The 13,394-nt window shown below is 39.0% G+C and overlaps 1 protein-coding gene across 2 annotated transcripts in view; it reads right to left on the reverse strand.

The window, feature by feature from the left end:
- spidr (scaffold protein involved in DNA repair) overlaps positions 1–13,394 on the reverse strand; it is a 51,677-nt gene that overhangs the window by 15,781 nt on the left and 22,502 nt on the right. For both annotated transcript variants that reach the window (XM_057323230.1, XM_057323229.1), the window contains exons 9-13: positions 11,603–11,807; positions 10,850–11,067; positions 3,600–3,758; positions 1,001–1,088; positions 445–576 (exon numbers count right to left, since the gene is read on the reverse strand). In XM_057323230.1, coding sequence (XP_057179213.1) covers positions 445–576; positions 1,001–1,088; positions 3,600–3,758; positions 10,850–11,067; positions 11,603–11,807 — 802 coding nt within the window. The remainder of the gene's footprint in view (positions 1–444; positions 577–1,000; positions 1,089–3,599; positions 3,759–10,849; positions 11,068–11,602; positions 11,808–13,394) is intronic.

The raw sequence follows: 13,394 nt of genomic DNA on the forward strand, positions 1-13,394 counted from the left end.
ATCTTTTACAACATGAGATTCTAACCCAACGACAGACAAAACAGAGAGCCCACATGCCTAAAATAAACTTTATAACCAGAAAGTTGATGAAAACGTTTACTGTCACGTTTGTCATGTTCAACATACAAGATTCAAAAACCTTCTAACTCCATTTGAGCTTCATTTTGGTAAAATGTTAATAATCTAAAGCCACAATATCAACTTTGACAACACTGTTTTATTAAAAGAATACAATGTATTTCTATTTTCTAAAAATAGAGGTTTTGGACATACAAGGTGTCCGTAAGGCAGCGGCGATGTATGAAACACAGTTTTGGAAATCAAGCTTTTAATCCTCCCTGCCTGGTATTTTCATCTTTTTTAAAAGCACGTGTGGTAAAACAGGTTCTTGTCCATTTCTTCAGTAATGACGGAGAGGACTGTGATCTAGTTCTGGTGCTTTACCTGAGTGATTTCTCTTAGCGTCTGTAGTACAGGTGGTCGATACAGAGGTGACACGTGGTGTCCTGACAGAGGAACCATGTGACCCTGCTGGACGCTCAGCCTATAGCAGAAGCTCGGTGTTGGGACTTTACCCTGAAACAGAACAAACACAATTCAACTGAAAGGTCCAGACTCTCAAAAACCAAGAAGTGGCAGTGGCTGGACGGTTTATGGTGGACTTATCATGGAAAAGGTTATTCAATCTTAAAAATAAATGTTCTTCTACGGCTTTATAAAGGCTTTTATTTTGAAAAGATTTCCAAGCACATGGAATCATCTAGAAACAGAAGTACACTGTAAAATCACAAACAATGTAGCAACGTAAAAATAACCTTTGCATGAGTGAAAAACTGTACTAGATGTCACAGGAATTGCATTGACTTTTATTATGAAATAATGTCAAATATTTAATTTTGTAACATAAAAAGTATGAATTCATGAAAACGCTTACTTTACAGTGCGAGTATTAATGACAAATATACACTAAACATGGCTGTGATTTATGATGGAGACCTACGCTGGGTGACTGTAGAAGATCTTCATGAGATTTCGGTGCAGCCAGCGGAGGCCACAAACTGTCAATCAAACTGAAAAGAGAAGAACATCTGCGAAGAGACGAGAAAAACAAGGTTTTGTGAATGCGCGAAACTCAGAGAGCCTTCTAGAGACAAGTGTGTTTACAATGTCAGTCTCATTAGCTCTAGTCAGTCTGACACGTTGCCAGATTGAGCTCAAATGCCTCTGCTGACAGGCATGAGATCGGTTTCACCGGCAGGCCGAGGCTTGCTCATCTGCACACATACACATGTGTCTGAAGGTATAGCCTGTCATTAAAACATTCAAGTAGTCAATCATGGCTCAATGAAAGTGCTTTTCATTTAACGTTTGGCGGGCAGATTGTTATGTTAGCGCTCTAATGGCGAGTGTAGGTTACGGGCTTATTCAGCATCACAGATCAGCGCAGTCATCCTATAAAACAAATGACATATCAGAAAATGATTTTATTCTATGAGATCGAGGGTATATTCTTCATTCTGTGCTCTTAAGCTGACTTAAAAGTCAAAATAAAATATTGAAGCACTTTCAGGTTCAGTGAAGAACTAGTTTTCACTCTTAGGGCCTTTTGGAGATCACCAGAAGTCCCAGATGGCCCAGTATGAATCAATCGTATTGTCACTGTATGCAAACAGTAGTACAAAACAAAATGGGATTAGCAATTTATTAAGATGCCTGAATAAAACGTAATAGAATATCTAAAGGAAAGTAAAAGAATAGACAAAATAAATAATAACAATATAGATAGCATATGAAGAGTGTGGTTCCAAAAAGAGATAACTCAAAAATCATGTTTTTTTATTGTGCGTTCCAATGAATATCAATTAAACTGCAGTTAGTTGTTTTGATTTAAGCCATAATAACTAAATAAATACAGCTAACTAACACAATGAAACACTATACAAACACGATAACATAATAAAAAGCATGATTTTTGAAAAATGTTAAAAACGGAGAACCAAACTCTTCATATAGTCACAGAATGTTTTTTCAAAATATTCAGTATTTCAGTGTTTCTGAATGTACTATTTATAATTATGCGTTTAGGTAAAATATCAAATATTGTTTCTTTTGCTTTTAAAATGAAAACTAGAGAAACGTGTCAAAATACCAGACAATATGCTCTGTTCATTTCACTTTCAAGCAAAACAACAGTCATATTTGTCCATGTATTTAGGAAAAGTTAAAAATATATATTTTTCCTCACAGTTGTCATGTGTCTCGTCATGCTGTCAGTCTTTCACATTGCTGTGTGATGACTTTATGTCACTCCTGAGGTTTGATTTTGTTGGAATTCAACAGACACTGGACTGGAATGACCACAATACATCTAGAAATGCTGATTAAATGAACATTTGGAATGATCTCTTTTTTTTCCACGGCTGTATATACAGACAATATACAATAATGTTCTGGTTTCTAGGCTTTTCAAAACTCAAGTATATTGAAGTCTCTTCCAAAGAACTGTTCTTTGTGAAACCTGTTGAATGTTTTTCTGATGGCTTCAGGCTCTAAAACTCGTTGGAGTCTTTACCTTTTAAAGTGTGAAAGAGTGAAAAAGAGATCATTCAGAACAAGTTTCAGCCCCCCCATCCTGTGACCCGCTCAACCGCCCCGTCCAGTCCAGCAGGACCAGAGACACGACTGAGCTCCTGCTTATCACTGAACACACCAGATTTACTGAGAGCGGGCGGAGTGTGTGTGTGTGTGTGTGTTCATGTTTGTATATCCCGGTGGGGACCTAAACCTGAATGCACACCAACACATGGGGACTCGTGTCACTGTGGGGACCAAAATTGAGGTCCTCATGGGCACAAAAGCTTATAAATTGTACAGAACAATATTTTTTAAATCTAAAAATGCAAAAAGTGTTCTATGATCTTTAGGTTTAGGGATAGGGTTAGGGATAGGGGATAGAATATACAGTTTGTACAGTATACAACTCATCACGCCTATGGACTGTCCCCACGGAGATAATAAACCAGACATGTGCGTGTGTGTGTGTGTCTCGTGAATGTCCGCGCCAATTTGTGTCCAAATATTTTGATTTACTTTTCTGGATTTTTTTAAATGACCAATAGAATGTACACGGCAGTGAATGTTAAGAGGAGTCTTGTGTCCACGAGATCCGTGCAAACGCGTCACCAGAATTCCCCATCACATGCCATCCTTAATTTAAACAACATGGACGTTAAAGGAGTGACGGCACACAACCTTGAGATGATATATGGAGCGAGATGCCAGGAATACCCATCCCACGCGTAGATCTCGCCAGAGACGCTGCGAGCGGCTAATCCGAGCAGGTGCCAATGGAAACAGAAGCTAATCTTGAGTTTCAGTTTAATGTGGAGCGCAGCAGGGTTTAGTATTGAGAAATATACTGTACTGTATATGTACCATATCTCCAAGATGTAAACATTCCAGAAGCACTTTCCGTTTCAGTTTTTTTAATCTTCACATGAAATCAAATGTAAGATGTTTGGACCAGAATCTATATTTTGAATGAGTAGAATGTTCATATCGTGTGATTGTGGTCTTAGGATGACGTGTCTCAGACTCACCTGTCCCGGGTGAGGCGCTGGATGACCCTCAGGCCCTGAAGGACACACACGCGGCCCTCCAGCTGTTCAGAGCTCTGCTGGATCTCAGCGTCTGTGGACACACACTGCAGGAGAACATCAGCGAACATGCCGTAGCCATCCTGAACGACAGCACACAACCTGAGCGAGAAACAGAGAGAGAGGTTCTGCAGCATATTGTGTTCTTTTAATTTATCCTTTACCTATCGCCTCCTTCTAAAGCACTAGTGAAAAACACAAAAGATATTTTGAAAAATGCTCGGAACTGAAAACTGTTGGTCCCTATTGACTTCTATTGTAGGGACACAAAACCAATGCAAGTCAATCTCGGTTCAATTTTCAAAATCAATTTCTGTTACCTACATTCTTCAAAATATCTTCTTTTGTGTTCTGCAGAAGAAAGAAAGTCAAACAGGTTTGAAATGACAAGAGAAAGAGTAAATGATGACAGATTTTTCATTTTGGAGGTGAACTATTCCTTTAACACCACCCTATAGTTTGTTGGTATTGTGATATTGTGTATTTCTTGTCATCACTTGTTTTATGTAGAATGCTTTAGCAAATTGTAACAGAATGCAATCATGTCAATAAAGTATTTATTTAGAGGAAATTGAAAATAAAAAGTTAAAATTGAGAGAGATAAAGACAATGAGAGAGAGACAGACAGAAAGACACAGAGAGAGAGGAAGTAAAAGACAGAGAGAGACAGACAACATTATAAACCCTTTTTACAAATAAATTCAATAAACGTATTTCAAGCACAACACATTTTCTTTAAATAAACAAAGAAAAAACATTACAAAACAAAACAAAACTGTACACAACATTTTAAATACAATTTTATGTATAAATTTGATTCAAAATCAGAAAGGGAAGAAGGAAAGAGAGAGACTTTGATAGATATAAATACCAATATGTGTATCAATAGCCTACAAACTACTTTAGTTATAAATTATGTTTAGTATTATTATTACAGATAAATGCTATATAAATTTATTATTAAATAAATTGTCTATTTAAAAAAAAACTCAGATTAGGCCTAGTTCAACATCAGGACCGGTACGTAACTGACCCAAACGTGATGTTAGTGTTATTTCTGACACCCCATCATTTACAGCTGAGACCAAGTGATTATTTCAGCACAGCTAGTTTAATGAGAGTGATATTAGGACAAACATTAACATGACTCTCCGACTGACAAATAGTTCCAACTGCGTTTGAGTTTCTTGACCGTAAGATGAAAAAACATATTTATTATAAATAAGCAGCGCACGTCTGCAAATAAACTGCTGATGTGAGTCTCAACCGACAACAAACACAGTCATAAACCCCAACAGAGTCCACAGATGAAATGTTTACACGGGCACCAGACGAGGATTAATTAATGATTTGATATATGGCCTGTGTTTCTAGACTCAAAATGATATTTTGCCAGGTATTAATAGTTCTCAGAAAGTCACTTCATAGAGACTGGAGACCACAGGAAACCACAGGACTAAACAAACTAAATATACTTTCACATGACAGACAGTGATTTGCAGATAACCAAAATAACACGAAATGATTTTAGAAGTCATTCCTCTTATTAACAGACTCGGTCTATTTTGTTTCATGTACAGATTTTGTGTAGAACAACTTCCAGCAATTTTTATAGAATATTTCGAGCAATATTTTAGAAAGGTTGTAGTTTAGAAATAGAGGATTCCACATTTAAGCATCAAACTAAATCTCATTTGTGACTATTTTAAAAGGCGACTAATTTGTATGATCTCTTACGTATGTTTTAGTACCATGTGCATTTGCGGCAGTGATGTTGGTTTTGGGGCGGGGCTTTATTACTATTTTTTCTAATAATGTGTTTTTCTATGGTTTACTTAATGCCTATTCATATGAATTATTCACCTTGCAAAATGGTTAAGAATTCCTGTGAGATCAGGTCGGAAAATCCATTATACATTTTTTTTAATGTTTACTATTCCACATTATTGCTTTGGTATTCATTCTGTGTACTTAAAGGCACAGTTCACGCAAAAATGAAAATTCTGTCTTCATTTACTCACCCTCGAGTTGTTCCAAATCTGTAAAAATGATTTGGAAGAATGCTTGCAACCAAACAGTTCTTGGCCACCATTGACTACCATAGTAGGCAAAAATGTATTTGTAAATGTCCTTGTTCTATGGAACACAAAAGAAGATATTTTGAAGAATGAAGGGAAGCAAACCGTTCTGGCACTTTAGGCAATCATTGTAATTTTTCCTACTATTTAATGGTGACCAAGAACTGTTTGGTTACAAGCATTCTTCCAAATATCTTTCTCTGGGTTCATCAGAACAATGAAATCGATACAGATTTAGAACGGACGTCTTTAATACTGAATTGCTCTATTTAACCATATTTGTGTCAGGTACACAAAACCAAAACACAAACTTTATTTACCTCTACATTTTTTTTACTTCATCCGTCCACATTAAGAGTGAATTTCTGCTCTTATGTGAATCTGCTACAATCCATTTTGGGACAAAATTTCACATGATTTAGATTACATGCCGTCATACTCAGAGAGAAACTAAAAGCACTTTGTCTCTAAAGGGACATTGTGTTCGACTCAGTTTGGGCCAAACTGGGATAAAACTAAAAGATGTTTCGCATTAAAACCTGTAGACTCCAAGCATTGAAAAACATCCCAAAACCAATAAAATAATGCGAACTGAATGCAGAACAGCAGCTCTGTGTAAGGGATCATGTACAGGCAGCCGGTTGTTATCGCATAAATAAGCCCCGACAGTTCTTGTACATTATCTCGCTTATTACACAGCTACTTGCCACATGAGAGAAAAAGTGGACATCACTTTTACCGAATGCAGACCTTCCGCGAGCAAAAGCCGTTTACTTTTGGTTTTAAGGTCAGAAACGACATTCAAACGTCACGAACGGGTAATTTGGTTTAATCGCTTGTATAATACATTGTCATACATGTTATTAAAAGACATATTTATAGTTAATTTGTCAAAATGATTTGCTGCATCCGGGTTACCGTGTGTTATTAGTTTTGAGCGGTTGTTATCTGGGAATAACGAACCTGCAAATGTCGCGACTGGCCAATCAGAATCAAGCATTCCAACGAGCCGTGTAATAAGACAATAAGATATCATACGTGTTGACCTCTGATGAACTGTGATATGCATATATAATCTTAGTCATCGTGCCTTACGGTTACCTGTGTCAGCGCAGCTACACAACCACAACACAGAGGTGAAGTGAGTTCGGCGCTGTGAACGCGGAGGCGCGTGAACGGGAGGGGTGACGGAGCAGTAGCATTCTGCGGTACAGCCAGGTTGACACAAACAACCCCCGTCTTTACACCCCTCTTGTCTGTTTCAGACTTCCTCCGCCGCAGCGAGACAGGGGGTTCGGTCTCTGTCATTGGTCAGCCGCTTTCAGGAATTTGTTATTGTGAGCGTTCGCAGGAATTCGGAGCGCTTCCAGGAACTGAATCCATTGAGCTTGTCCAAACACACACACACATGCGGAGAACACACGAACACACGCACGCGCTCCTCACATGCCTATTCAATGTAGGTACCCCACTCCCCCTTCATTTCCTTCACACGTAGACTAAAACTTTCTCCGGCCGCTGATTGGTTCAGGAGGAGTGGGCAGGGTCGCTTCCGGGTGGCCCGGACCAATGAGAGCGCAGCTTTTGATAAACAGGGTTGTAACCGGAGACCTAAAGCACATTGTGTTCTACTTCTTCTAGAAAACAACCAACCCTCCTGTCACCGAACAGAGAACTTCTTCAGCCTGTTTATGCTGCTCTGGGTTTTTACTGGAACAACTTATCGCCTCGGACCCAAAGTCAAGTCGTAATTATTGGCTGGATGGCGGCCACGAACTGCAACTGCAACAAGCGAGCGGACGTAATTGCAAACCGTCCAAAATCCACAACACTGATTTGTAACGAGATGGGTTGAAACACATGAACGTTCAACATTCAAAACAGAGAGAGAGATTTTGTCAACATGTGAAACGCATGTCAGAGCGCATAAACAGGGACATGGATTTCAAGCGCGTCTATAAACTGAAGCGAAACATGCTTGTAGTGAGTTTGTGTATTTTGAGCCAAGACGGCTTGAATAGAGAGAACAACATATTTACAGCCGTCTCAAAGACAATGTGAACGCATTAAAGTGACACTTCACCTAAAAATGAAAATTCTGTCATCATTTACTCAACGTCGAGTTGTTCCAAATGTGTATAAATGTCTTTGTTCTGATGAACACAAAAAGAAGATATTTTGAAGAATGCAAACAGTTCTGGGGCACTTTTGACTGCCTTTGTTTTTTTCCTATATGGGAGTCAATGGGTGTCGAGATCTGTTTGGTTGTGAGCATTCTTCCAAATATCTTTCTCTGTGTTCATCAGAACAAAGACATTTATACAGAGTTGGAACAACTCGAAGGTGAGGAAATGATGACAGAAGTTTCATTTTTGGGTCTCTTTAATGTTACTTATAGGTCGGGAGAACGTAGTTCAACATGACAAAAATAAGAGAAATGCAGGTCAGAACATTTTGAAGGGGTTCCTGATATAATGTGACACTTACAGAGACAGTTCACCCGAACATAAAAATTCTGTCATCATTTATTCACCCTCGTGTTGTTTAAAACCTGCATGTGACTCTTTCTTTAGTGGAATACAACAGAAGATATTCTGAGAAATGTCTCAGTGGTTTTGTGTCCATGCAATGGAAATCAATGGGGATCAGTGTTGTTCGGTTACCAACGTTCTTCAAAATATCTTCTTTTGTGTTCTGGAGATGAAAGAAAGTCATACAGGTTTGGAATGACATGAGGGTCAGTAAACAACGACATAATGTTTGTGTCTCTTTAAGAAACATTAAAAACAGGTTAAGAACGAACGAGCAAGTCCTTTTATTTTATTCAAAAAAGACAAGAAAAAAATCTACATTTCGACAGAAAATGTCAAGTGGTGCTTGTCTGACCTAAAATGTTCAAATTCAAAAAACTACTTAAAACCCATCTCTTTTGTGAATACTTGACAGACAAATGAAAAAAAAAAAAAAACACACTAACCCTCTCTCTTTCTCTCAACAGGTAGTGGTCTGGCTTTTGTTGAAACCAGTAACTTTGTATTAGCAGCTATTGTATTACTGCTCCAGTATGACATATCGCTCATTGCTCCTTAAACTCTATGTAAGTCGCTTTGGATAAAAGCGCCCGCTAAATGACTAAATGTAAATGATTCCTGTCTTTGCAAACACCTATAATAAATGATACAGTGACCCACAACACAGAAACACAATCTAAAGCCAAATCAGTTTTTCTCTTCATGTTTTCCTGCCATCGGTGTGCTGTTTTATTTACAGACCGAGCTGCATACATTCACCAGGAAGGAGTAATACATTTCTTCAGGTCAGGCCATCGCGCCCTCCCTCACGCTCCCCATCGCTCTGAGACACGTTGTTTTGTTGTCTCAAACGCACGTGGTTGTGTTGATGACGGGAGATGGAAAAAGAGCGAGTCACCTGACTGCTGTCGGTAACTGGATCCCCATCAGATGCTGCAGTATGTGTGTTGACTGGAGGATCATGTTGTCGCCCCCTTTACTGGACTCAACCCACATACACACTATATATACGCTTGAGAATTAATAAAAGGCTTTGAAAATTACACAAAAGAAGATATTTTGAGAAATGTCTCAGTGGGTGTTGTGTTCATACAATGGAAGTCAATAGGGGCCAGTGTTGTTAGGTTGCCAACGTTCTTCAAAATATCTTCTTCTGTGTTCTGCTGAAGAAAGAAAGCCCTACAGGTTTGGAATGACGTGAGGGTGAGCATGTCATGACTGTGTGTGTGTGTGTGTGTGTGTGTGTGTGTGTGGAGGGGGGGTGAATTAGCACTTTAAAATGTGACTATTTTCATTCAGTTTATGTAAACAAACAATGTTTACCTTCTGCCCCGAAAAGCACTGGACAAACTTTGCACAGCGTCCGCCAATCGTGCCATCCCATAATCACTCCCCTCTTGATTCGCTGCTTGTCTTGGCGAACCGTTTCAAACTAAGTGTAAGAATATGAACTGCGTGTTGGTGTTTTAGCGGACCAACAATAAACAGGCATCCTCCGTGGAGCGCCATGTGTTCTCGGCCCAGTGTGAGTCCGGTTGGGTCAGTATTTCTGCAACCTCACCGTTCACTTTCTTTCCCTTTCTTTCTTCCGCAGGACACAACAGAAGATATTTCGAAGAACGTTGATAACCAAACTACATTGACCCCCATTGACTTTTTTATTGTATTTCTCAAAATATCTTCTTTTGTGTTGTGTTTTGAATGACATGAGGGTGAATAAATGACAGATTTGTTTTATTTTTGGGTGAACTGTCCCTTTAAAAATCTACTGGTTATGCTGTTGGATTAGGGCCAGAGTTCTAACATCGCTTTTGTTTGCTCTGCACGTCACAGCTCTCCCGCTTTCTCTCTTTTTTCTGCTTCTTTTACAAGCGTGTGGCCACGGATCACTGACATCGCTGGGCTTCATTACAGATGTTTGCAGAGTTGTACCATATGGCCCGGAGAGCTGTGAACGCGAGCGAGAGCGAGTACTTTGTGTACTGGGAGGGGTTGTTTAGTTAGTCATTGACAGAATATGGAGCAAAAGTTGCTCGGTCTGTATTTATCACTCTCTCCAGCAGATTGACCTCTTGGAACTTCGGTCATGGAGTTTGGAACAGACAACAGCTTTATTATACGCTCGCTACAAACACATCACGTAAACTGCCGCACGTACACGGACGACTGCGAGCGCTCTTGTGTTTGGCATCAAAACTATTTACATTCATATTGATGGCAGAGAAATCAGGTCGCTGCATGATTCACGCATGCAACCATGTTCTCGAGCGCTTTCTCAAGCTAATTTTATTGTTCTACACATGTTTTAGGAAGCAAACTGATTACTGGTTTGCTAAACTGGTTCGACTGGTTACTGGCAAAGGAGAGTCGGTGGTAAACACGTCTCTTTTACCAGACCTTACCGGTCCAAGTCTTACCTGTGTTCTTGCCACAGATTCTAATTTTGTTTGTTTGTTATTGTTTTTAACAATAATAGACTACAAATAAGAAAGAAATGCTTATTTGGTTAAAGCTTTCAATGATAAATGTGTTTTTGGGTGGAGTGTCACTTTAATAAAGTCAACAACACACCAAGATCCAGTACCTGCCGACATGGTCTGATGGTTCTGGTCGTGACGGAGGTCTGCCGGGTGTTCTGTGCTGGAGAGAGACGCTTTCAGAGCGACCGATGGGTATACAGTACACCCTTTGAACAACCACCTCAACGGGTCCGCCCTGAGACCCCGACGACCCACAATCCTCCACTGCGTCCAGCAGAGAGTCTCTAACGCACCTGCGGTCCGAGCAGGATGACTCTGAGACCTGAGGATGGAAAAACACAGATATTTAATTTTTCATCTTTATGTGTCAGTGGAAGCGTTTATGTCGCCACAACAAACTTATGAAGATGCTCAAAGCAAAACTGATGGAGGATGCTGAGTCAAAAGTCTGTAATGTTTTCTCAAATAAAGTTAAATCTAAAAATATCAACTTAGTCTCAATTTCTTAAAGGAAATAAAAATAGAAGCAATGAGACAGACAATTGTTAAAATGTGTGACAAGTATAGGGGTGTAAAATGAATGTAGATCGTAGAGGTCAAATAATCTGAATTGGAGTAAATTCAATGAGAAATGTTTGAGTAATAAAGTAGACTTGACAAATCTGAGCTCAGTTTAACACACTGTTGACATCTCTTCCAATCGAAACATTTGTGAGATTTCTGGCTGTTTTCTCAGGGGAAATATCTGAGACACAGATGAGACTTAAGACAAAGTTTCCATTTGCTCTCGGTTTAATCTCGCTGATGTTTTGGAATGAAGAGTGACCACAGGATTCAGTGGGGCACATCTGACTAACCTGTTCACATGGGACAGATTTCTCGCTTGACCCTCGGCTCGTCTCTGACCTCCACAGGCAGCGGGTTAACTGCGGCGGTCTGCATTTCTCCACCGAGACCCCAGATCTCAGACAAGCAGCGTTCTCCGTCTCCACGCAAACTTTCTGACTGAAATGTGTGTTGAGTATTACGGGATACAGTTCTCCCTCGACAACCAAATTCTGCCTGAAGAGAGAGAGAGAAATCAATTCCCGTTTTTTTAGGGAAAATAAAAATGAAGCCACAAACACTGCATGATTCAGCAAGACAGAAAGCATTAGTAGTATCAAGACATACTGAATCTATTGATTTCTGTCAACGCTGATGGGTTGATAGAGCACAGTTCACCACCTCCACAGTTCTCACACACATGAAAGAGTCAGAGACGCTGGCGGGTACACCACAAACGCTTCCCTCCAGGCATAAAACAACCGCTGGTCATAAAAAGTGACTTCACAGATTTCGCATGCAGGCACTCTGAGAACATCTCTTCATCAAAACAGTGTTCTTTTAACTTGCCAACAGTTTACGTGACATACATGTGGTGGTCTTAAAATAATAGCCTCAGTATCAATCCAAGAAACTGAGGTAACAATTCATGTATTTTTGTGTTTATTATTTCAGTAACTAAATTCGTTAAAAATTATTTATTGACAAAATGTAATGTAATGAAATAAAATACGAAAATGGTCAAACTACATCACATCAAACCTAAATTGTGCAAAATTTCAGGAAATGACATTACTATCTTTAAAGGGATAGTTCACCCAAAAATTCTGTCGTCATTTGCTCACGCTCATGTAATTTCATACCTGTATAAATGACTTTGTTCCAATGAACACAAAGAAAGATATTTGGACATTGACTACCATAGTAGGAAGAATTAAATGGTAGTCAAAGATGCGTCAGAACTCTTTGTTTTCCTAAATTCTTCAAAATATCAAATTTTGTGTTCAACAGAACAAAAGAAATATAAAAAATGTTCTACTATGGAAGTGAATGATGTCCAACAACTGAAAATTGCGAACATTCTTCCAAATATCTTCCTTTGTGTTCAACAGAACAAAGAAATTTACACAGGTTTGAAAAACCTGAGGGTGAGTCAATGATGACAGATTTTTCATTTTTGGGTGAACTGTCCCTTTAAATGACACGATTGGAGTTTCAATTGCAAAGTTTTCTGACAAATATTTAAATATTACAAAGCGCATCATTCACAATTATGAAATCTACATCCATACAAAAAATAAGCAACTTACGGATCTTACACAAACATAACAAACAAAGCGTGTCATTTCCCAAAACATTTTGTAAGAATGAGATGAAACTGGACCTGACAGTAAAAAATCTGACTACACAAGACTAGTTTTAACATCCTCGGCACAGATGTTTTAAATAATATTGCTTTAAAGGAGTAATGTGGAGATTTAAGCGGCATCTATTGGTGAGCTCGCGAATTGCAACCAACGGCTCATTCCACCGCTCCCTTTCGAAGCACTACAGTGAATGAAACGCGTTCTGTAGAGCAGTTTGTCCCATTAGGGCTACTGTAGAAACAACATGGCGACTTCCATGTAAGGGGACCCGCGGTGTATGTAGATAGAAATAACTCATTCTAAAGTAATTAAAACATACTGCTTCATTATGAAAGGTCTTCATACACCTCTGAACACATGGTTATGTTTGTTATATTGCATTTCTATCAATAGATCCTCCAAAAAATGACACACTGGACCTTTAAGGTATTATCACTCATACTATGAGAATAATAGC

Source organism: Triplophysa rosa, linkage group LG23 (genome assembly GCF_024868665.1).
Source record: "Triplophysa rosa linkage group LG23, Trosa_1v2, whole genome shotgun sequence".
Taxonomy (NCBI): domain Eukaryota; kingdom Metazoa; phylum Chordata; class Actinopteri; order Cypriniformes; family Nemacheilidae; genus Triplophysa; species Triplophysa rosa.